The sequence below is a fragment of the Anopheles aquasalis genome, chromosome 3 (assembly GCF_943734665.1).
Source record: "Anopheles aquasalis chromosome 3, idAnoAquaMG_Q_19, whole genome shotgun sequence".
NCBI lineage: Eukaryota > Metazoa > Arthropoda > Insecta > Diptera > Culicidae > Anopheles > Anopheles aquasalis.
In genome coordinates, this window is record NC_064878.1 from 22,251,596 (window position 1) to 22,276,324 (window position 24,729).

Consider the following 24,729-nt stretch of genomic DNA (forward strand, 5'->3'; position numbering starts at 1 on the left):
GTTTGGCATTCTGGGTGGGAGTTTGGTGCTTGTCGAGTACTGGAAACACAAACACATCGTACGACATTTCTGGAATGCCAGTTTTGACACAACATATCTCCACCGAATGGCGCATATTCTTGAGTGATAAATGGGAGTGCACTGGGAGGTAGTTGCCCAGCTGGCCAGCTGGCCTACAACTCCCGCGCTCGATTCACATTGTCCGGCCTAAAAGGTGGATGGTTTTTTGGTGGGTTTGTGAGTGTTGTTTGGCCCACCGGGGAATGCAATATGCTCTGCACAAACGGCAACATCCAGCGATGTTTGTTTATCGCAACGCAGCTCTCTTCGTTTCGTCCTTGCCACGTGGCGAATATGAATATGTGAAGGAGGTGCATGTGTTTGTATCTGTTATTGGGCCTCGCGCCTAGTGGCGAGACAAATCGCCTGATTAAACATTCGAATGTTTGGCGAGTCTGTCATTTTTGTCTTCGAAACCTGGGCGACGAGGAAAGAAACAGCACGAGAAGAAAACAAACCCAAAGCGAGAGATATATTATCTGTCAAACACAATCGCCGATGGTGCACGTTTTTAGTGTGCGTGCATGTTTTGTGGATGTTGTTCGCTTCTAAATTCTTCGGTTTGGTCTGGGCAAACCTCCCTGAAACATATGGCGAAGATATGTTGCTGTGACCAGGAATGGCCAGCGCTTTTAGATGATAAAACGCTGAAGAATGCCAGACGAGCGCCAGCGATTGTTGGAGGCCTATCGCTTGTGGGTCTATCGCTATTATTGGGTGTGTTTGGTGTTGGTGATAATGTTTTCGATATCGTGTTTCTCGAAATCGATAGAAAATGGTCCTCAGCGCTGTTTATCGGTTGGATTCTAATGGGATTTTAGATAATAATTTCAAAAAAATTACGAAAATTTGAATACAACATCTGGTTTTGTATCAAATAATGTAATGTTAATGTTGAGTTGACTACGTTAATTGCCATTAAGTCTTTACAGTTGCTGGAAAGCCTCCATTTATCACATTCGGCGGCTACACAACCAATATGGAAAAGTGCTATCGGAATGTGTAAATAGGTGATAAATGATTTCTAATTAAAATTTGATACATGCCTTCTAATCAATTGGGAATTCACTTTTGTATGATTTCCATCAATGTAAATTATGCGTGTGGTTGGTATTCACGCACCATTCTATTGCTTCAATTTAAAATGCAAATTTCTGCTTGACAGCTTATGATTTCCCTAAAAATTCAAACGCCAACTCCACTGCCACGCCAAACCCAGCGGCTATACCGGTTCCTTCAAGAAAAAAAGCGGGTGCCAATCGCTGAACTGTGCCAATCGCTTTGGAAAAGAGAGAAAAAAAAGTGAACAAACTCAACAATTAAGCACCAGTCAATCTGATTGACGACAATCGGTTTTTACTTCAATCGGAGCTGCTGCGCACTCCTGCCCAGGGCCACCAGACAGACTGGTTTGCAAAGTGCTGTTGGCCACCATGCTGTTGCCCCCTGGCATAGCAAGTTGATGCTTCAAAATCGAGGTTAGTAGTGTTAGAAGGAGCAGATCTGAACAGAGAGAGAGAGAGAGAGAGAGAGAGAGAGAGAGAGAGAGAGAGAGAGAGAGAGAGAGAGAGAGAGAGAGAGAGAGAGAGAGAGAGAGAGAGAGAGAGAGAGAGAGAGAGGGAGCGAACACTTTCGTTTATCCGGGGTTTTGTAATCCGAAATGCAACCCCCTCCCTGTGAGCAGAGTAGAGATGATCGCACTTCCACTCCCCCACGGGGGGTGATTATCTCTCCCACAACCACAACAACACGGAGCATGGAGAACACTATAAATAGCTTCTTACGGTCGAGTCTTAGATCGGGAAGATCGGCCAGTGGGGGCCCAGTTCCAAGACTTTCCCCAAAATGGAACTCATCCGCAACAATCATCCTTCTACACTCGCTCCGTTGATCGTTGTCAGATGTTTTGTGATCGCCTCGCCCACCCCAAAAAGGCAACACTTTCGGAGCTGCATCGCTTTCGATTCCATGGCGGCAAGTGCAGCAGCAGCAGCAGCAGCAAAGTGGAATCAATTATGGGATGCTCCGGCACTGGCACCGGCACTATGATTCACTCTTTGAGATCGCGCTCGTGTGCCTGTGTGTCGGTGGTCTATTTTTGGGGCTTCTCACCAGAATAGCGGTGGTGCGTATATGTGTGCTGGTTGTTGTTTTGGTATTTGCCACTAAGAACTCGTCTCGATCGTTGTTTGTGGTTGGCTTTGTTCGCACTGGACTCGCGAAGATGTTTTTCGTGATTAATCGTATTAGTGTCGTGTCGTATCTATCTGCTGCAAATGCAGCTTCCGTCTTTTGGGGCGCGACTTTCCTTCCTCTTTGTCTTCGTCCCAAGAAATTCGAGAGCTGCTGCTGTTGCAGCATAAGAGCAAAAGAGTAAGGCGGGTCACGACACAAGACGCAGAAGCAGCCTCAACAGTTAACGATGTAACGATGAATGTTGAAATCGATTGGAATTCCAAACGCATCTGCCTTTCTGTTGCCCCCGGTTCGTGTGCTGTGCTGGAGGTTATAGGTCGAGAGCCTCCCATTTTGATGCTTGCCGCCCATCGTTATTGCGTAATGCACGGCACACGATGCTAAATTCTCGATGATCTCGTTTGCCTTCTCCTGGAGCTCACGATCATCCGAAGACATGTCCGGTGCCACGGCGGCATGTGTTCGGAGATGCACATAAATCATTCTTTTATGCTTTTAATGCTAACATCCCTTGGCATCGGTCGGTGCCAGGGTTTCAGCATGAATTACGAACAACATGCCGCCGGCCTTCGATCTTCTGCGGCCCCACGAAGTGGAAGGAGCGAGGTGGTATGGTGTGTTGGGTATTGCAGAAGCAGCAGCATCAGCAGCAGCATCAGCAGCATCTCGGCTCGGCAAGTTAATTGGTTAATTCGTATCTTCCTTCCTCTAGGAAGCCCAGCAGAGCCCAGCCCTTGCTCAGAACAGAGAAAGATTGTTTGTTTACTTTCGATTTCAGCACACAGGGTAGCGGTTCGAGGAGAAAGAAGGCGAGGGGTAGCAGCTTCGATGCGCTTCGAGAATGTGGTCAGCAGCAGCAGCAGCAGCAGTGCACTGGTTTCTGCTCCTCCTCCGATTGCTTGACTCCAATCGCAGGAAAAAGGTCGTACAGCATCGGAAAGAACATCGAAATAAGGGAGATACTGCGGTTATTACTGGTTCATGGTCTCTCGGTTAGGTCCAGGGGTCCCGTGGATCCATGCTGGTGGCTGGTTTCAGATTTATGTTTATGTATTGCGTTTTTCGAGCTCGCCGTTTATCGGTCCAGCGAGCCAACCAGCCAGCCAGCCAGCCAGCTGGTCAATGCAGATGGAAAACTCACGAAAAATACACCCCGACCTCTGTCCACGCCATGATGATGTCTGCGCACCCGTGAAGCATAACTTTTCACATTAAAACGAGAACTTTTTTACGTTTTTCCGGAGTTTTACCGGGGGGTGCCGAGGCTTGTTGGGGATTTTTTTTAAATGTTTTCAAAGACCACAGCGCAGTGCACTAGACCGAACCGCCGAAATCGGCATCAGAACCGCAAAACAACAAACCGAAAAAAGAAGAGAAATTTGGTGGGTCAGTGCTGGACTCTGTGTGATGTTAAAATGTGGACAAAAGAGACACGAACCACGTAACATGGTCGGAGAGGGGAGGGTCGGTCTCCTTGTCCGGTGGGAACTTGCTGTCATGCTCTACTACTTAATCATCATTAAGGTCCTGAGAGGTACGATCCTGTGGTTGTTTTCAATTTCATTTTCCGTGCTGCGTTCATGGATGGCTTTATAGCGGAGCGTTTATCACGAATTGTTCTAATTGAATTTTGTTCATTTTATTCTGTTATTTTAGCTAACAAAGTACGCCACCGCTACTATTGAGCATAAACTATTTAAAAACACATGTGCGGCCAAGGTACCTGCTTCGAACATGGTATCTAGGGCAGTGTCCTGGTTGGTCAAGAGGTGTGCACCTCGACTTTGCTACTAGGCAGCACCTACCAGCTGACGGAAGAGTTTCGATTGTTGGATATTCGCTCTGCTCGAGGGAAACGAGATTAGAAATCAACATAAGGATCCGGGGGGTTATGAATCGCAACAATGCAAGGGACATTGGGGTTCCCCTTTTCTCTGGCATCCAACGAGAGAATCACAAATGAGTCATGCATGACTGCTTTCGCTGCTGCTACTGCTGCAGCACACCTTGAATTGAGGGCTGCCAAGATAAGCCCGGTGCCTAAAGGAAAACGAAGAAGAGGGGGGTCACAGGGTTCCGTGCTGTGCAAAGGAAGGAGAGGGCCCTCGGTAGCTTCCTTTTGGAAGACAGCTGCTACCAAGCACGTCCTACGGCCCGTGATGTTGGGGGGTAGGAACAGATGGAAATTCTTATATATTCTGCATTGCCCTACGGGGAAGCATATGGACGTGTCATTGCGCTGGCCATAAAGGTGTGCTAGCAGCAGCAACCAGAGAGGCCGTTGAGGAGTCATACATATGGGTGTCCATCCGGTCCTCTCAGTAGGTCATTTAGCAATTCTGAAATGCATTCTCGATAGAAGGAGGAGGAGTGGGCTTTTTGCTTCCTATCTGGTTTGCTACTGGTTGTTGAGTGTTTGAGTTATCAAAAATGAATGACCAAGAACCGCCCGCTTCCTTCTTCCTGCAGGATTTTCTGCCGATGATTGCGCCGGAATCTCCATTACCACATCGTCTAGTGCTTCTGCCGGAAAGGCTATTTTTGTCGACAGATTGAGCAATCGGTTATGTTGATTCTGGTTTTGCATAAAAAGTACGTTCTCATTTGTGATTCATTGCTTTTATATTTTCCTTTTTCCCATTTCTGAAATTGGTGTTTGCCTAGTGAGTGTTGAGGTATGAGCTAATGGTTGATTTCCGAGAAATCTTTATCTGCATCCTTATCGTTGTACTCCTGGCCTGTTGCGATTGTATTATGTTTCATTCCGCTCCGTTAACGGCGACTGTTTGATGCTGTCATTTGCTGTTGAATTTCGTTTACATTTTATTACCGAATTGAGGACGCGTACGTTGAAGGTTTTTGCTTGCACCATTCGTTCGTTCTCGTGGACATATTCTACTTTATTTCTATCTGTTTGTTTTCCTGCAGATGATAATTAAACCATCATTTGCCGCATCATCTACAACGATCGTTCTTCCATTTGGTACTGAATAATTGCTTCGAATTGTCGCCTTCAGTTATCATTCTTCTAAAAATGGAAACATCTCACGACGTTTCGGGTGGTGCGCAATTTGTAGTTCCCAGTACGCGTTGAGGAATTGGGTGGTGCTGGTGGTGACCTACATCGTTTCGTTCATTTCCTTATGTCTTGTGTCAGGCCCGCTTTCAAGCGACATAAAGCGCACCACCGTGGAAGCATACGTATGCTGCGTAGAATTCATAAATAAGGTTCACACCCTTCTTCTGCCTCGAGTTGACATCTCAACGAGTCATCAACGTTCGTGCTCCATGTGCTTCGGCTGCTCGGGCTGCTGCGTCGTCAGCTGTACGGATGCCGAGCACGAGAGATCGTTATGAAAAGTGCACGCGCCCGTGTTGCCATCTAGCGGATTTGAATTGCAGCAGTACAGCTGACAGAGTGCAGCGATGCGTAACGATGACGCCGACTGGGCTAGAATGTTAGTTCGGTGTGACTCTTGGTTAGCACATTTATCACCCAGCAGCCGGAGTGGTTGTCCGTTGTGTCTGCTGCACCCTTTGAAGTTATGAGCTCGCTAGTGACTCATTCAGATGACTTCTCGCCTCACGGACTAGAAGTCACCTGCGCATTGCACAACACACAGGACGATGGACGGTGGAACGGCGATGATCTATCTCGCTTAGGTGTCGCGATTGTTGCCATGCTCTGGTGTGTGAAGCATGTAATTATGAAGCGTTGTTTTTTTTGTTGTTGTTGGTCTCCAGCGTACCTTGGCTTTTATGCTCAGCAACCATTCCACCGTTTGCGATCGCGCATAAAACCGTAAATCATGATTTTTAAGGAGGTTTTCCCTTTTCGTGATCGCGGCTGGTGAAGGTTAGGTTGTCCTTTCAACTTTGCGCTGCAGCTGCGTTGAAGGTGCCGTGCACCATTCTGCGCTCAAGTCCGTCAGTACTATCTGCTTACGGCTTCGGTTATTTTATTTGGATCTTTTTCTCGCCGTTTTGCAACTTCTCGAGCTCTGGGCAGCAGCAGCGGCAGACATTGGTGGCGACTGGCTGTCTCGTCGAAACACACGCTGCTGCGTGAACGAATCTTTCATCTTATCGCGCCTCTTTCCTTCCTCCTCCAGGCATTAGCACGGCACCGTTGATGCTGATCACGGCTTGATTGCTGAGCAGAGCTTTGGGGGGTTTTACTGGTCGTGTCCAGCACGCCGCTACATCTCACGGGTTGGTGGCCCGGGATGGGATGGAATTACTGTGTGTGGTTGCCGTACATTTGTTTATGCTGCTCTCCGCCCTGGAATGTACTGTGTACACGGTGCTGCTGGTACGATCGATACGAAGCGTCTTAATGGATCCAATGGTCCCAGCCCCAGCCTAGATGCCTAGTGTTTGCCTTCCAGAAGAAGGGGAAACGGTTACATAAGCGAAACGGTCACCCAACACACCATCTCGTCGTGGTAACGGTGTGCTGCTGCTGCTGACGGTGACCTCTGCTGGCACTTGTGTTGCGTTTGTTTTATTGCCGGTTTTTGGGAGAGGAAAGCGAGATGGCCAAATGACACGGAGACGGTGGAGATACAATTGGGTCGCGACTGCGTTCCACGACCTGGTATTCGTGGTGTTTGGTGGTTATGGTTTAGCTCAAACGACAACAAAGTTGCAGGAATTAACTGTTTGTTTTCGGTTCGGTTCGGATTAATCGCACGGCTCTTCGGCTGATGATCGGGGTGAGATCGGTCCGAGACGAATGATTCGCACCAATGATCTTAATTTGTTCGGTGTTCGGGACCAAGTTTAGGGTGAATGTTTTGTGGATTTTTTTGTGTGCAAAATTTAGGCAACCCTTTCACGTTATAAATCCTGAAAAATGATCACTTCTCTGTCCGCGGGGTGTCGGCAAAACGTGAGCAAAAGTCTTCTCGTCAAAATTGTGTCCTCCATCGGGAGCTAAGCTTCTCCAAACAGTTAAGCTCTGCTCAGCTCACCCGCTGGAGTTGCACTGCCAAAAATATACCAAGAAATGTCCTACAAACTGGGCCAAAGATGGCGAAACGGCCAGTAACGTTCCGCGAATATCCCTCGGCAGCTGATGGTGCTGGTGCTACATTGAAGCGCTCGGGCAGCTCGCTCGCTCATTTATGCTTATTGCTCTGCTGCCAAGCTTGTCGATGGTCCGCAGTTTCGAATCGCATATTTAGGACCGCGCCTTAAGTCGCATGCCAACTCGTGGAGGGTTTTGAAGCCGGTTAGGAGCTCATATGAGTCTTGGGTGCGCCTTGGAGACAGCTGCACCTGGGCGTTGCCTTCCTAGAGACCTCTAGCCGCCCGGGTGCCGCCACCCGAAATCTAAATCTATAATTTGCAGATCATTAGCATCGGATCAGTACGCCCTCGGACTCACACAACGATCAAGCGCGCGCGGTACAGTATGTAGTGGTCAGTATTTTTTTTTTGGGGCAACCAAACAGTAGCGGGCTTACCATAAATTGGCAATTACACCGGAATGGCGTGCTGCTAAGCTTTAGCATTGCAGGTGACGTAGCTTTTCAGTCAGGAAGCAGCGGTACCAGAGGTTTATTGTTATACTGTGCCAGATGCGTTCTATTGGCTAGGCCGGTTCGCGCAGGCCGGATTGTGTCACATCATGCTTATTTTTAGAATGGTGGTGCTCAGACACCTCCTTCACGCCAAAGAGTTATTTATCGATCCCCATTAGTGGCATTAATCTTTTTAGCTTATCTTCGTAAAGAGTTTTTTTCCTCGGTGTGCGAGATTGGGTATAATTTATATTGTTTAACGAGAACCGCCTACTCTCGTCACCTTGGAATGAACTTCCATTTTGTTTTCCATCGAAATCATAATTACAAACCCTCTGTCCTCATGAAAGAACGATTGGAATGTGTTTCTCAAATATGCAGAGTTGGAGTTGGCCACGTGACCATGTCACCAACAACATCACCAACCAACACAACACCAATCCATCATTCGAATGCGGCCGGTCCTGTGTCAGTGGGACTCCCCACCGTTTGTTGGTCGCACATAACTCGAGCATGACGCCGGTTTCTAAAACCAAACGAGAGCTAAAGAAGAGTTGAAGCAGAGAATGAAAATAAAGAAAATCGCTCGCATAAGGTCGTGTGAAAACGCAAACAACAGTGATTCTTCTTTTGCTAAATGGCAAAAGACGGTTTACAGAACCAGAACGAGAGCGAAAGCGACCAGCTCATATCGATCACATTTGCATACTTTGTCCGGAGGTCATTTTGTCCCTAGAATCCGCTAGGTTTGGTGTTTTTGGGATTTTGTTCTTTTCGGAAAAATGACATTTGGTGGACGGCTGCTGATGGTGGTGGTGGTGGTTCTGGTGTCTGGCATTTCGCATGAATCGTTTGGCTCGTTTGAAACTTCTCAAGCGAGAGAGGGACCGTTTCGTGAGGCTTATGACGAATCTGGTGAACTTGGTCTCAAGAACGCGCCACTCGGCATCGTCCCCGACATTGTTATCATTCATTCCTCCACAGCGAGCCGTCGCAAGCGATGTATGTGATCGCATCATTAAGGAATTCCAAACCGAACATCATCATCGGAGACAGACAGCACTTCCATCATGTTTTCTGTCCAATATAATGTTGCCTTTTGGGGTGATTTCTGTCAGTCGGTGACGTCGTTTTTGATATTCGATTGCCGATCTCTCCTAACCAAGACACCAGCTGTGTTCTGTCTTGGTTCCTGGAAGTTGGATGCAAGAATTATCGGAGAACATCATGAGAACATCAACAATCTATCTACAATTCGCTTTCGACATGACAGATTCATGACATGCTTGCGAATATCTAATTTTGTTGATCGATTTTTTAGCGACGTTTTTGCAGACAGCGATGGCTTTTGCATGAATCTGCACGATCTGCGCAGTTGGGCGACCCGCTGTCGAGAATCGTAGGCTTCTAACCGACTTCTAGCACAAAACCCTTCCATTCTCCATCCCAGACATGCATTGCACGACCTTCGTGTGATCTTCGCGCGATAAACTCCCCCTCGTTCTGGTGTGATTCCCGCTCGCACACGCGGTTTCGGGGTCGAGGTTTGGTAAATTGCATTTTCATGTTTCACGACTGCACCTCAACTCTCTGGCTGGTGACTGCCATGGGAGAAGGTCAACCTCGTCTCGCGTGTGCACCTTGCTGCGCTCTGTTCCAGTGCCATGGGTCTATATGCACAGAACACGGCACTGGCCTGGCACTGGCATCAATAAGGAACACAGGAGTACGGCTGGTTCTGTCGCTTCTGAGGACGAAAGATCATCGATCGATTGGGGTCTGATCGGCTGCCATGCGTGTCCCCCCCTTGTCCTGTCGCCTTCAACTCTTTACAAACCCAGAGGAAACAAAGGAGCTGCGCGCGTCTAAAACAAATAAAACTCTAAAGTCACGGCGCACGACGGCGTCTTTATGAGTAGCTCGAGGCGATCTTGATAGTTCGGCGCTGTCTGTCATAGTGCGCCCGGGCCTCGAGAGGCCTGTGCGCCCGCGCTTTGGCTTGTTATTAATCATTTGTCGTTATCACACATCACACTGCTAGAAGTCACACACAAGATGACGCGCATTACACAATTGATTTATTGATGCACCACTCACGGCACGGCATCAGTTCCGTGCACTTTTCGCTCGGATTGATCTCGATCGCGATCCTGTCCGGTGGCCCCTCACCCCGCGGTCAGTAGCAGCAAATACCCTCCACGTTGCGACCACAGCGATCCTCATCGTCGTGATCGTAGTGGCGCATCGGTTTGATCGAAAGCTGATGCAACTGGCGCATGGTCGAGTTGAGCGAGGCGCAATCCCAACGGTTCTCGTCCAGGTACACCGTCTGAAGGTGCGGGAACGAGTGGTTCACCTCGCACATACTCAAATACCGCAGCCGGTTCCGGGCGACGTTCAGCTCCTGCATCATATTGAAGTGCCACTCGCTCGCATCGAGCACACTCAGCAGATTGTCGTTCAGCAGCAGGTGGGAAAGACGCGGCAGATGGAGCGTCCCATCGGTCGTGATACTCTGGATACGGTTGTTGGCCAGATTGATCTTCCACAGATCGGTCGTCATGGCGAACAGTGACATATCGATCGATTCCAGATAGTTGTGGCGTAGATCGATGGTACGGAGCGCTGGCAGCGACTGCACGAAATCGATCGACTGAAAGCGATTGTAGCTGAGATTGAGTTCGCGTAGTTGATAATTTTGGCCCGGTTCGACCACCAGCTCGTAGAAACTGTTGTGTGAGGCATCGAGGACACGCAGATTCGTCCACAGGACCATCGTCTGGAGGGAAACGTTCTGGATTTCGAGCTTCTCGGTGGCGTGCAGTATTTCGGCCAGCTCCTTGGTGATCGTCACGACGTACGTTGAGTCGTCCGAGTGTGGATAGGTACCGAACGCCAGGTGCGGGTGGTCCGGGAACTCGTACTCGGACAGGTCCATCGACTCGACGATGGTAAAGTTCGAGATTTCGCACTCCTGGTCCCGATGTTCACTGCACTCGAGCTTGCGGCCACCAGTGATGACGGCCATGCACAGCACACTGACCACTAGAAGACTGGAGGAAAAGGGAATGCACCTCATTAGCATTGGCGAATCTCAGAATTACGTACACAACCACCGCGCACCATCTTAGCCGATCCATCACGTTCTGGCGATATCCTTTCTTGCTGCACTCCTCGGATCCGGTTTCGGGGCGACGAACAACCGTTACACTCGACGGCTAGAACCGACTAGCGGACCGTCCACACTCTGGAGCTCGAGATGAAGGGATCTTATTTATACCAAGTGCCACGGCGTGGATGATGCGTCCGGAACACCGCGATCTTCAATTAGTAGGACACAGATAACGGCTTAAATCGTTTGGCCAAGCGGATCTACCTAACGCTTGTCTTGTTATACGCCGAGAGCGTGGGATGCAGTTTGCAATGAAAGAAGAGTTGTTGGAGTCGCATCTTCTTCTGGAATGCGTGCACCACGGTCCTCCAAGTGCGTGCACGGTCTATCCGTCTTTGATGAGAACTAATGAGTGCAACCTTGTAATATAGTGTAAGGGATTAGGGCAGGTTTTCAGGGGTTTACTGTGCTCATCGTTGTTCATTAGCTACAGAGTAATTTGGAATTGTAATTGATAAACCTGAGTGGCGGACCTCTGGATTCCGTAGATTAGCGGAGTCATTAGAAATCCTGTCATTAAACTTTAATAACAGTGAAGCAGAATGAGCTATCCTTTCACTAGCCAGCATCGAATTGCGCGATGTGCATGAGACTTGAACTTCGTCTAAATCCCCCTCGCCAATTGGAAGGGAAGGCGAACCGAGCGAGGAGTCCCGGAACACATGCATCTCAACGTCGTTGTCGGCCCAAGGAAACTCGTGATTGAATTTAAATTGAAATTAGACACGACACCGGCTATGTGACCGTCATGCTGCAGTGAGCGCGAGAACGCGCGCCGTGGTGGGTTTGGTCGCCTGTAAAAGTCAAGAACGGCGCGTTGGATCGAGGGATCGAGGTGTGCTGGCAGGCAGGCAGGCAGGCAGACCGTGTGTCCATAGGACTCTAGCGCTTTACCGGAGCAAACATGCAAACAAAACAAATCAACCAACAGCAAAAAAAAAGGAGCTTTCAAACAACATCATGTTCTGACATGCACTAGTCGCTCTCGGTGCAACACGCCACTCCGTCTGTCGGTCTGCCTTGGTCTCTTATACCCCCTCGACATGACGAGGCAATTAGGAAGAACAAAACGGTGTGCGAATGGGCGCGACAATTCGACATCTCAATTCCTGTGGGGGCAGGGTGTTGGTGAGAGGCAGCATAGCGCCAGCAGTGCGTCGTATGCGATCAGCGCGTCATCTAGCGGAAATAGCTCGAAGGTGAAGCATAGTGTCAGTCACTCATGATTGGTGTTGTCTATCTATTTTTGGGTTTGCTATCCAGGTTCAGAATAGAAGGTTAGAATGGCTCAAACCAATCTCTTTTTATTAGAGCTTGTGCTCTAAATTGACTTTCATGTTCTTAACCATTTCTTTATAAACTTTTTAGTAGATTTATATGAGAATTGAGTTTTATAAAATCAAATGGGTTAAAAGAAAAAGACATTTCTATCTATTTTCGGTTTTCTTATACTATACAGGTTCATCAAAAATCTAGAACGGTTCATCCTAACCATTTCTATTAAATCTTGTCCTTCAAATTGAACTTCATTTTCTTAGCGATTCTTTATAAACTCTTTAGTAAAATTACTAAAGTTTTGTTTGATAGATTGAGTTTCATATAAACAAATGGATTCTCTGAGTGCCAATCTGGGTGGCGAAAGTGCTTTGCTTTGCTTGTCTTGTACTAAGCCCTGCTAGCATGCAAGCACCATAACTTCAACGATTAAACGGTAGCAGCCCGCGCTGTGTAGGCACCCGCGCTGAGATAAAGAAGTGCACTCTCTTGCTATGCCATGCGCTACTGTTGCTGCTGCAGCGGTTTGCATTGACCACACTTTATGCATTCGTGCCATTATTTGCATGCTATCTAAATATAAACACTGCGCTTTGTTGTTGCGCTTCTGGTTTCAAGTGTCCCGGACACTCCAATCCGCTTTCTGGGTGAATGGGCTCTCTCGGGGCGGCTGGTGATTCCCTGCCGCTTATTTTGTGGTCCCTAGTGGTCGGCGTCGCGCGCCATGCTCCTTATCATCCTCTACCACATCTCTTCCAGTAGCAGCTTTGCTTCTGGTGCAGTGCAGTGGCCACAGCAGCAATGGTCTGCAAGTAGTTCGGTCGTAAAGTGCAATTGTATCTTAATTGAAGCCAATTACGCTTGAAAGAAGGAGTAGCGTGGTGATGGTGATGCAGGGGAGGAATCGATTAGCCTTCCTAAGGCTCGCCCTGTCGGCCAAGTGCAAGGCCTGGGCAAAGTTTACCTTAAGCCTCCTCCTTAAGGTTTGATGGTTGGTGGTCGAGGGTAGCGCCTTTTCGTTGGCTCGGTGGCACGTGCCCATAACTTTCACCCAGCGGCAGCGTTTATGCTTAACGAGAGAGCATGTCCCTCTGTACTACAATTGAGCGTGTATTAGGCTATCGTTGCACGATGCCCTTGGGTTGGTGATTGAACTCGTGCGTCGTGCTGCTAAAAAGGGGCTATCGTATTCTATCGTTTCTGCCTTTTTGTAATGTTTTTGTTGATGATGAAGGTTGTAATAGTTTGTTGGTTGGATAATTTTAACGACATCGTATAAGAATTAGAAAGGCATTTGGTAGCTGCTTTATTTGATTATTCATTTCCTAGCTGTTCAACAACAGTTCTTCAACTTTCAACCGTATTAACACCTAGATTTAGAAGTTCTCACTTACAATCAACGTCACCACCATTAGTTGATGTCAACATCTCCCATCTCCGAGGGAGCGTACTGGTTGAAATGCAATTTTAAACCCAATTACCATAAACACTACCACCACGATTCCACCAAGCGCCGAATGCTCATCATTCTGCATATTACTCCCCAACACGTTGTTGCACGACAATCTTACAAGAATGTACACTGCTCCAGCTCTCCCGGAAGCGGTGCAAAATACGGAAGCAGACGAAGTGAGCGAAACAACGTCCAGACTCCGTCAGGCGCATCCCGTGGTCCATGGTGCCGCCACCAGAACCTTCAGAAATGGTCCGTCCGTCCGTCCGCCGGGTGTCACGGTTGGGGCTGGTGACAGTTAATAATAAACTCGTTTAATTTATTCTTTTCGAGGAGCAGGATGCATCCTTCGCAGAATGTATGTTTGCATGTTCCACACCAGGCAGCAGTAGTGACTGTGTTGCTACTGCTGCTGCTACTGCTGCTGCATACTGCACTACACCTTCGGTCTGGTGTCGTGACAAGTGTTACGGAAGTTGCTGTTGGCTAGCCAGCCAACAGGGACTGGCCACGGCCTGTGTGCGCAGAAGCGAAGCGGGAACGATTGCTCCACGCCACGAAACGTCCATTACCGTTGATTAAGCTTTGACACCATCGCATAATTCATTGAGCCCCATTGGGTGGGTCATGCAACGCTGCAGGCAGTCAGCAAGAGTAAACGTCGGGAATATAACGTAATATGCTCCCTGGCATTGGATAGTGAGGTGGTGGCCGCTCGTGTTGCAAAACTGCTTCCGGCGGTGGCATGTTGGCGTGTGCGTGCCGATGAATCATCTCGTGATGCTTATTGGAAAATGGGTCACAAGGAACCAGGCCCCCGGGAAGACGGTTCTAGGGCTTCTCGGATTGCTTGGTGTCTGGAGATCGACTTCTTGACACCTACTTCGCGTTTAGATGTTGCAAAAGCTTATTTGTTTCAGTTAAGAATTGTTTCTTAGTTAACCCTCGGTTGGGCACCCGGGTACCCGGGTACCCATTTCTAGTTTCAACGAAAAAATGAATGCCTTCCCGTCAATATTTTTTTACGAAACTCCGGATCCCCAAAGTACAACTCATTTCAAGCCGAATTGGCGTTGAAATTGTTTTGATAACTCATATTTAAAGGTAATTATGACCCGATGAAATTAACACCCGCCCAGTGGCACCCGGGTACCCGGGTACCCCATACGTTGGCTATGCACATGGGCTATGTTTATAAACATAAAACAACACTTTTTATCAACATTTATCCATGTTGACGTGTTTATCAATTGTTAATTAGGTAAACTACAATATTTTGATGAAAATTTCATTACGTTTGAGCTTTTCAACGAGTAATAGGAGAAAAATAATCAACATATTTTGAAACCTTTTATGTGCCATTTAAATTATATATTATTTCTCAAACTGATTAAAAATGGTTCTTATAGTGTAATTTTCTTAACATATGAGTAAATTATACACTAATCTTCATCAAAAAGGCGGTTTTAGGCGGCGGCGGCACAGAGACAAATATACATGGTGCGTTCAGAAAGTGATGAGACTGGATTTTTCCTGACGAAACGTTTTGAGATAAGGTATTGAATTTTTCACGCCAACGTAGAGATTGGATTTAGCTATTCAACGCACTTTATTTCATTCGGCTATGACAAACTGAAAGAAAATGGGACGATTTTTCGTGAACCATGTTTTTAGTTGATGTAACATCGTTGAACGCCCTCTTTCTATGGACCACTGGTACAGCCCATCGCGGACCTCTTCCTGGCACAGAGCACGCAAACAGAAATGTATGAGGACTTGATGAATTACTGGCACCAACGGAATATTTTTCTGTAGGTTCGGATGATCCGCGCCAGGAAGAAGGTCCGGATGATCAGCGCCAGACCAATGGTCCATAGAAAGGGGACATTCTACGGTGTTACATCAACTAAAAACATGGTTTACGAAAAATCGTCCCATTTTCTTTCAGTTGGTCATAGCCGAACAAAATATAATGCGATTGATAGCTAAAACCTTCCTCTACCTTATCGTAAAAAATTAAACACGTTATCTCAAACCGTTTTGTCATAAAAATCAATTCTCATTACTTTCTGAATGCATCACGTAGCAACTGATCTGATCTCGTAGCTCAATTGTGCCCAATTAACTCAATTGTTTATGCCTCAAAAGTGCCTTATGACAATTCAAAACAGATTTATTCGAAGAAACCAATAATTTCAATACCATATTTGCTGGAAAATTCGATCACTTTACGATCTTATTGCTTGCCTTACGACGTACGCGGTAGAAAATGACCGTACGAAGGGGTATCAATGTGTGTTTTCATTGTTTTTATTGTTTTTTATCGGATTTTGTTGTGATTTTGAAACAAAATCACATTATTAATACTCTTAAATTAGTTCTAGTACACTATTTTTGGTATAAAACTGATAAAAACAGCGGAACAATAACTTAACTATGCAATACACATAAGTGGGGTACCCGGGTACCCGGGTGCCCAACGAAGGGGTAAACGCCGGGTGCCCAACCGAGGGTTAAGGCAGAAAGATGAGTTCGTCCACTAACGACGCTAGCAATGCCTGCCCCGAGAGGTCATTAATTTGAATTATGCTCATCGGTCACACGGTCTGTGCACTTCCTGTTGTTGGCTCTTCTGCTTCTCCTACTTGCGCTCCTCTACCTTGACCCGGTTCTGTCGTCCTGTTTTGACTTTGCTCGATAGTGTTATGTGAATCTTGTCATCTAAATAGCTTTCTAATAACGTCAGCCCCCCCGGGTGTCTAGCCCATGATTACGCATCTATAATATGCATTTCATTAGGACCACATTCTGCAACGCGTCAGGCACGCCGTGGCAACATTGTGGAGGGCGCGCTGTTGTAGGTAGGTTGTTCTCGGGTGTCAGTTTGAGCATGAAATTATACTAAATAACTTGGCTAATCAACGACAAGAAAAAGTGTTAGAGGAGAGGGTGGTGGAGGTGGTGGTGTAGCTGAGCCGTTTAATTAATTAATGCAATCAGGCGCACCACCCTACGCTACGCTACGCTTGTCGGATGCTGCGGGGCTCCAACATCACGCCTGGTGTCTAGTGAGCGGGTGCGGGTGCGCGTGTGTGGGCTAGACAGCTGGAGTGCTAGAGCGTCACTTGATTGTTTGACCTAGTGTGCGCTTACAGCTCAAGGATATGCAACGGGGGGGAGAGTGAGGCGAGTTGCACAGTTGACATCTTAAAGAGAGGAGGTCCATGAGAAGGTTTTCGTGGGGACAATCAATCACTTAATCGCCTCAAAGCGGGCACGCTAATAGCGCTAATGGTGTCATTGTTTGATCGTTGATTGTATTAAAGCAATCAACGATTATCGACATCGTGACGGAAGCGGCTTCGATTTAGCATAAATTCATTTCGATTACTCGACTCCAACAATAGGCCGTCGATTTCGTGATTTATGTTGTTTCTGTTTTTTTTGTGACGCGAGTTCTTTTGCCCTTTTTGTGTGTTTTGGAACTTGTGTCTGACCAACACTGAAGGTTAAAGCACGTTCCTGCTCTCGATCGACGTTAAAGCGGTTGTTCTGGTGCTGCTGGTATTATTAAAAGGTTCATTAAACGAACACAATTAACCGGTGGGACCATTCGGGAGATCGTAAAACCACACACAGCGTGGAATTCACAAATTGGAGAGGAAATGTAGAAATTGAAAAATGATCTCAAGCAGCAGCACCGCTCTCCTTTCCCTTTTATTCCTGCAAGGATATAAGCATGACACATCGTGGGACCCCGTCGCTATGCTACATGGCAATATTATCTGTCTATCCTTGGCCACCGTTCATGGTTTATTGGCCCGCGTTTTGGTTTTATTCGTTGTTTTGTGTTATTAAATTCTCGAGGTTACATTCTTACGTTCTGCGTTTTTGTTGCCGCTTTTATGAGATTTTTGGTTTGTTTTGATTTTGTTAAATATTTTTCCTTAAATGTCGAGTCCTTTTCGAAGTTATGGAATGTATTTTACTTATTTTATTGCTTTTGTGTCATTCCTTTGTAACTCAAACTCCTCAACTCAACATAAGAAGGTCAGCGAACTGCAGTAGGAGCTACAGTCCTGCACTTGCAATCCCACAGGAAAACTGTGCTGCATATTTACATGTTTGATCACGATCACGCCCCAAAGCAGCTTATATATGTGTGTGTTGACCCCACTGAGATCTGACCCTGAGCTCCAAGCTACCGTTTCGCTGCAGCATTGAAACGGTCGAAGGCACACCCCCCAGCACCACTTGTCGTGAAAGTACTTGCACGAGGGATTGCTATCCGTTACTCCAAAAGGGAGGGGATTGTCCTCCACAAGCCAGATTCTCTCCCTCCACACAGGATGAATGAAATAATTGCATGCTAATTCGGAATGGTGCTGGTGCTGCGGCTGCGACTGCGGTCACTTGACGAACGTTGAAAGAAGACAAACAAAACGTTAAGATTTTTATTATTATTTTCTTCGCGAGACACACAATCCCGCAGCAGCAGCAGGAGTAGCAGCAGCAGACCTCTGATCTCAGTGGTGCAGCAGAAGAAAGGAAGTCGCAAAAAGGGGGTAGCAGGGGGGCAGGGGTGGTTGGTCTTACGTTAATTGAGATGACGGCGGTTTGTGCATGACTCTCGATCCCGTTTCGTTCCGTTTTGCGGTTTTGGGACGCCGTGAGGAAGAAGGGTAAACAACATTGAATGAAACGGTCTCTCGAGCGATCGCACTGGATTGTGACAGTGTCAGACAGTGTGACGGCATCGGTCCCAGGGCCATCGTTGTCGTCGTCATGGGAACATGACTAACTGAGATGACGGTCGCTTGGCATGCTATACTTCTTCTCTCTTCGGGACACCGTTGGAAACCGTGAAAGAGACAACAGCGTGATTTGATCGATCAGATGATCGAAGCAAATGATTATCGCGAATAGCAATTTGAATTCTTTTAAATCAACACTACGAAGAGACAAATCAAATGGCAATAGGGAATGTTCTACTAGAGCCGTAAGATCAGCTGATCGTAAGAGCTTCTCATGATCATCCTGCGCCAGTAAAACCACAGTTACAGTAGACAAACAGAACGAGAACTGCGTGATCGACATGCCAAATCACCATCCACGATCTCCGCAGATGATCGCAGTCAGCTGAAGCACCTCTTCTTTGAGCGCAGCCCGTCTACGGCGTTCACTGTTGATAGGTTTCGATTAAAACCGCTTCAACTAATTGGCGATCGTGGGTTGCTCGATCGACACGCGGCCAGACCTGATCGAAACCTGCCAGCAGACCGACCGTGCGGAGTGGAGTGTGCGCACGCTCGCGACTGCGACCACGAGTAATTAAATATTTATTGCACTGCATCGCGCACTCGGCTCGGGGAGGAGATTTCCGGCACACAGAACTGACTTATGGGAGCATAAACCAACGCGCCATCGCGCTCTGGGTGGAACGGCGATCGAGTGTTGCCACTCTAAACTCGCAACAGATTCGTGATCGGAAAGGGACCTGCCGCCGATTGGTCGATTGGTGGTTCAACTTCTGCAAATTTTTTTATTAGCCTGTACCCTTCGACTGTAACATTTGCAACGAGGTTCGTTCCATCCAGCACAGCTAGAGCTCCATTTTGAGATCCTCCAGAACCGATAACACCGCAGCAGCAGCGGAATTCTGCAACTCGCGTTCGGGGCTGACCAGTCCTCTAACCTTCTCTCTCTCTCTCTAGTTTCTACTCCTGGGCTCACGATCACTGTAACCGGTGTACTGGCGAGATAGAAGCGCGAGCAACTTCGTCGTCGTCGAGCGCGCAGCGATTGCAAAACTGTTTGGCCCAGTGCCAAGCCCGGGGACCGCGGATTGTGACGGTAAATAATGTTGTACACGATGGCAACATTAATGTATTTCTACGCACGCCTCCCGTTGGTGGTGCTGATTGCGCAACGGTGTGGTGGTGGCTGCCGAGACCCCGGGGGCTGTAGGAGGTGATCGATCGAAGTCAATGTTTGTATTGCGAATTGAAACTGCTTCCGATTGATTACTCTCCCCTCTGCGTGGTCGAGATCGTCGAGTGGCGATTAGTAGCGAGCGACATTTGTTTCGCTTTCCTTCCAAGCTCGCTCCCCAGGGGGCGGACAGTGTATGCAAGCGCCCGTGTTTGATAAGCGGTTTATTAAGGATGGCCGTAATTGCGGTGGTAGCTATTCTAAATTAAGGGTCTTTAGTGAGTTGATGGGTGTGTCTGTGTGCGGTTTTTCATCTTAATCACCAGGCTATTAGTCGGTAATTCATGGCACCTGCACGATCTGACCTAAGGGTCGCTGCGGTCTCGTGGCTCCATTTGAATGGCAGCGCATGTATGTCAAGCATTTTATTTCCATAAGTTTTGCCTTCCTTATGCTTCTACCTCGCTGCTAATAGACACTCATTGCTGGCGATGGGGATTTGGCTCTGGACGCTAGTGACCGCCTTTAGTGACGGTTGGTTCAGCTTCCGATTTTACTGCCACTAAACTGCGCGCCCTGATCGTTATTTCGCTGCATCATAAACACACGCTTAACAACCGATCACACCCAGGAGGACAGAACCGCAGATCTTGCGCGCCGTGTGTTGATTTCAACATAAAATTTACGCAGCTCCCACAGCAGTGTGTGCACTGGCCCCGGGCTGGTCGGTGCCAACATCATATCGACAGCCCACGAGAGAAGCCACGGCCATGCCACGGTGGCATGGCATGCACATATTTGCATAAAATGTCGTTTCGCTTTGTTGCTGCGAATGTGAGGAGGCGTCAGTCGAGACCCGCGTAGCTATGTACCGGTTCCATTCGACATCATCAGCCCACAACCTATTTTTTTTGTGCTGCTTTTGCCTTTGCGTTCTGCGGTCCCTTTCCTGTCGCGGCCCTCCATCGATCGACAGGATACACACACACACCGGAGCATTAGGATCGATGTGTTGCGTTGTGGCACTAACGGAAAAAATGGATGAGTTTGCAAGCCGCGGTCTCGAACGCACACACATCAGCTTGTATCTGATTTGTTTTGCGCCAATAAAGGTCTTTTTTCATTCATCGTCCTCCTGATCGTTGAGAGGAGAAGAAGGAAGAAGGGGTGAGCCTTCGAAGAGGGCGCCCTCGCGAAGGCACCAGCCACAGCCACTAGTGACGCCCATTTCACGCCTCGCCAATGTGTGCACGGGGATGGTGGATACGTGTTGTGCGCGTTGGTTGCGTTAATGTGCCACAAGTAAAAGTAGTCTGGCCGTCGTGGCCACGAGATGCCGCCGGGTCTGGTGGGCAGGCCATTGACCTGCTGCTGCAACGGAAGAGAGCATTAAAAGACATTTAATTAGGCGGGAAAGAGGGCCACATGTTAGATTCAATGTGAATTTAGAACAGAATAACAGTTCTAGAGATGTGGCTGCTGGATGATACGTACACAGGAGCATCGAAATATTGAGTTTTTTTTAATCGATCTTACCCTTTCTTCCCCTAGACGCATGTGTGCGCCCTCTGTGTGCAATTTGTTGAACTGCGACGAATCGCTTAAGTATACGACCCGATGTAAGCTTCGAAGTGTGGCTGCTAATCGGAACGGATTAATTGAACGTAGCAAGCGTCATGTGGCCAGAGAAGCAGAGAGAGAGAAAGAGAGAGGCCCCGGGACACTGTGGCACCGACTGTCAAACGGCATGATAACAGCAATTAATCATGTCCATTTCCTTGCGCACTGCCAGTTGGTCCGGTTTGGTGCATATGAGCACGAGATGATGGTGCAAGTGCAGAGTGCACTGCACCATAAAGTAACGCCACTCCCCTCTCTGTCTCTCTCCCTTTCTCTCTCTAAGCCAAGCGTGTCGATCGATGATCTGGAGCTGTGTGACACGCTGTGTGCTGCGTGCTGGGGCACATCATAATTTACAGTTTCCTCGACGCATGAGAGTGTCTTGATAGCCTTTAATCTGGCATCTTTCTATTTCTTGCTCGTATACTCTTTGAGCTTTTTCTGATGAACCACTTGCCGGGGACGAATGATCAGCTGTGATCGAGCTCGCCTTCACGATGATGATGATGAGGCGTCATGTGCAGTACATTTGAATATTGGACGAGGAAGATTAGTTACAAACCGCTACGAAAGTAAAGAAGCACCAGTACACCGGTGGTTTCGCTTCGTATGATCCGCATTTGTCGCATTAGAAGTGTTTCGGTTTGCTTTACTCCCTCTCAGCGATACCTGAGCCGTCGGCCTCTGTGCTTCATTACGACCTTTCTGCGTACGAAGTTTCATCTTATTAGCTTAAATGTCGACGAGTGTAGCGAGCGTGGGTTGGTGTTGAATTACACATCCTTCTTGTTCGCTTATCCGCGATCCGCGAATCCGAACCCGCCAGCCCGTGCGTGTTCATTTGCAGCAGGGAAACCCAATGCGCCACAGTTCGTTGCAAGATATCGAATCGCAGGCGGTGCAGGCGAGTGCATTCGGAGGATGGATTTATGTGCTTTTTAGCTATAAAGCAGCTCAGCATCTCAGCATTTTCGCTGACCGCGTGAATCACTTTCAATAAAACTCACTTTTTCTTTTCCCCCCTTTTTCTCTTCTCTATTTACAGGTAAGTGAAAACAAACAGAACGAGAGAACAAGAGTGCAAGTGCACTTCCTTTGCACGAGGATCGCAAAAAGGCGCGTCGTAAGTAAGACATCGTCGACGACGACGGGGTCGTTTGCTCTGGCAGTCTGTGGCCATTAAATCCAATGTTCTGTTCTTGCTCTGCCACGGATATACCGATGCTGCACCGTGATGGTGTCGGCGGTTGAACACCGCACCGCACCGTACCCTGAGCGTTGGTGCCTCTAATTAAGAACCGCGGTGCGGCTCCAGCCAATCTTGATGACCGATCGTTTTGACCGCACGATCGCTCGCCGCTTGGAGGAACCGTCGGCCGTCGTCGTTGAATCATAAAACCGTCCGTACGGACACGAGATGCGCGAATGAGAACTCGATATAAATGAAACAATCTGCTAATAAAACACCAAACGCGAGTGCCGCAATCTGCCGACGAGGTTGCATTCGCTGTGGAGAGAGGAGAAGATGGAAAGTGATTCCAGGCGCCACTTGGTTAAATCCCTCCCTCCCCATTGGTCCGAGGAAAGAGGAAAGGTCATTGGAGTCAAACCAATGCATCACTTGCTTTAGCCTATCAACAACTAACCAACCAACTGACGGGCATCATCAGCGTTGGAGATGCTCTTCTTAATCATCATCATGATGCCGCCCCGTTTCGATTCTCGCGACTCTTCCCAGCGCTCTCTGGCGGAATGGTTAGGAAGCTTTCGTGCGAAGAGCTACCGGGCAAAGAGACAGAAAGACGCCCAGCCCAGTGGTGTTGCGTGGTGCGTGGGAAAGGATTTGGTTTTTCCCGACTGATCGCACCGATGGTGGCCATTGTTTTAAGCCTCGCTGCCGCCGGTGTGGGTGCGGCACAATAAAATGGAAATAAAATAATGATTTGTTCGTTACGGGGCACTACTACCGCTGACTGGTGAAAGTGGTCTGGTGTCGTAAGTCGTGTCTGAAATGAACTGTTGAAATGTTTTCTACGCTTTGAGACAAGCCCATCTTACTTGCTACAAACCGTTTGCAGGGCACCCGAGCTACCATTTCTCCATTCAATTGTTAATTCTCGTTTGATTGCAAAAGACGCAACAGAAGAAGCAGCAACAGGGCATCAGCACCAGCACCATGTCCTCTAGAAGCCAAAATCTCATAAATCGGTTTGTGGCTGTGCCTGTTGCTGATGATGCAGGTCAGCATAATTTGTGAGACCTTCCCCCGTTGCCTGCCTACCTGGGGTCTTGTTTGCGTGGGCCACTCGCTTTGCGTGGGGTTTCGATTTGGGGTCCGGCCAAAGAGTGTGATGCCCCATCACCTCACCCTGCCCCTTGGTTGCTCTGTGGGTGGGTGTGGAGACCGTTACAAGCACACGCATATAAACTCAAATTAACAGTCTTCCCCGGGACACGGCGCACTTCATGATGACGATAATTTATGATAAAGGGTCAATGCATCGCCAACGCGCTGTTCGCGCGCTGAAGATGTGTAGGCTCTTCAGTTTATGTTGTTGCTGTTGTTGTTGTTGTCGTTCGTTCATTCACTTCTAGAGTTGCTGTTGGCATTGTGATAAGGGGTTTTGATGGGCTCTCCTACTTGCGAATTGATGGCATCGGCGCGCTTGGCTTGGCATCGTAGTGTTGAGCTGCTGTGTGTTTGTTTGTGGAACAATATTGATAAATCGTAACATAATTTGTCGATTCCGGCGCCGGGAAGAGCTGGTGTTAGTCGAGGGGGAAGATGAGTGACCCAGATATACCTGGAACCGTTTGCGTTGCTTGATTTTTGCGCTCCCGATGGTATGCAAGGTTGTGGAGAAGCTACTTTGAAGCGCTCGCCAGGGTCCTATCTTATCGCTTTTGTGCTGCCAGCAGGAGCAGAAGCTGCCGGTTGTTTTTTAATGACCACTCGTTGGCCGTAATTCTGTGTGGAAGATATTCGTCCGGCAGTTCTCTCTCTGTACTAGCGGATGCTGCGTTTGATGCTGCCGCCCCATCCCGGTAGATGCTCGTTTCATAGACTTTGCTTTGCTCGCTGATGTTCAAGGGATTATTATTGAAAAAATCGAGAACAGAAGGGAGTTGGGATGGACAGAATGTCAAACAAAACGCGCGCTCTGTGCACACATTGACTTACGGAGCTCTTCTTGTCGGTGCTCCCGCCACAAGCTATCAGTTCCTGATTAGCTTGGGGGACACTTTTTCCTCGCAGTCGTGCCCCCTTTTTCCCTGCTTATCAACAAAACTCTCTGCCTCTCTGTCTCTCTTTCTCTCTCTCTCTCTATCGTGTGCTCACAGCATTCCGGACAAACGATGCGTTTGTTCGTTGCGAAGCGCAACGAGGAACAGATTTCTGGTTTCCTGTCCGTGCCCTGGTCCCGTGCTCTGGTCTGGTCTGGTCCGATCCCGTGCCATTTCATGGATGATCAAGCGCTTTGGCAAACGATCGGAAA

At 48.1% G+C, this 24,729-nt stretch overlaps 2 protein-coding genes across 2 annotated transcripts in view; one reads left to right on the forward strand and one right to left on the reverse strand.

The window, feature by feature from the left end:
• The window catches only part of LOC126577381 (uncharacterized), a 78,560-nt gene that overhangs the window by 24,878 nt on the left and 28,953 nt on the right, over window positions 1–24,729 (forward strand). The gene's annotated exons all lie outside the window — the stretch shown is intronic.
• Window positions 9,769–11,025, reverse strand: LOC126577409 (leucine-rich repeat domain-containing protein YddK-like). Its single transcript, XM_050239021.1, has 2 exons — window positions 10,905–11,025; window positions 9,769–10,834 (listed from the first exon to the last, which is right to left on the reverse strand). Exons 1-2 carry the CDS (start codon window positions 10,919–10,921, stop codon window positions 9,958–9,960), a joined length of 894 nt encoding a protein of 297 aa, XP_050094978.1. The 5' UTR covers window positions 10,922–11,025; the 3' UTR covers window positions 9,769–9,957.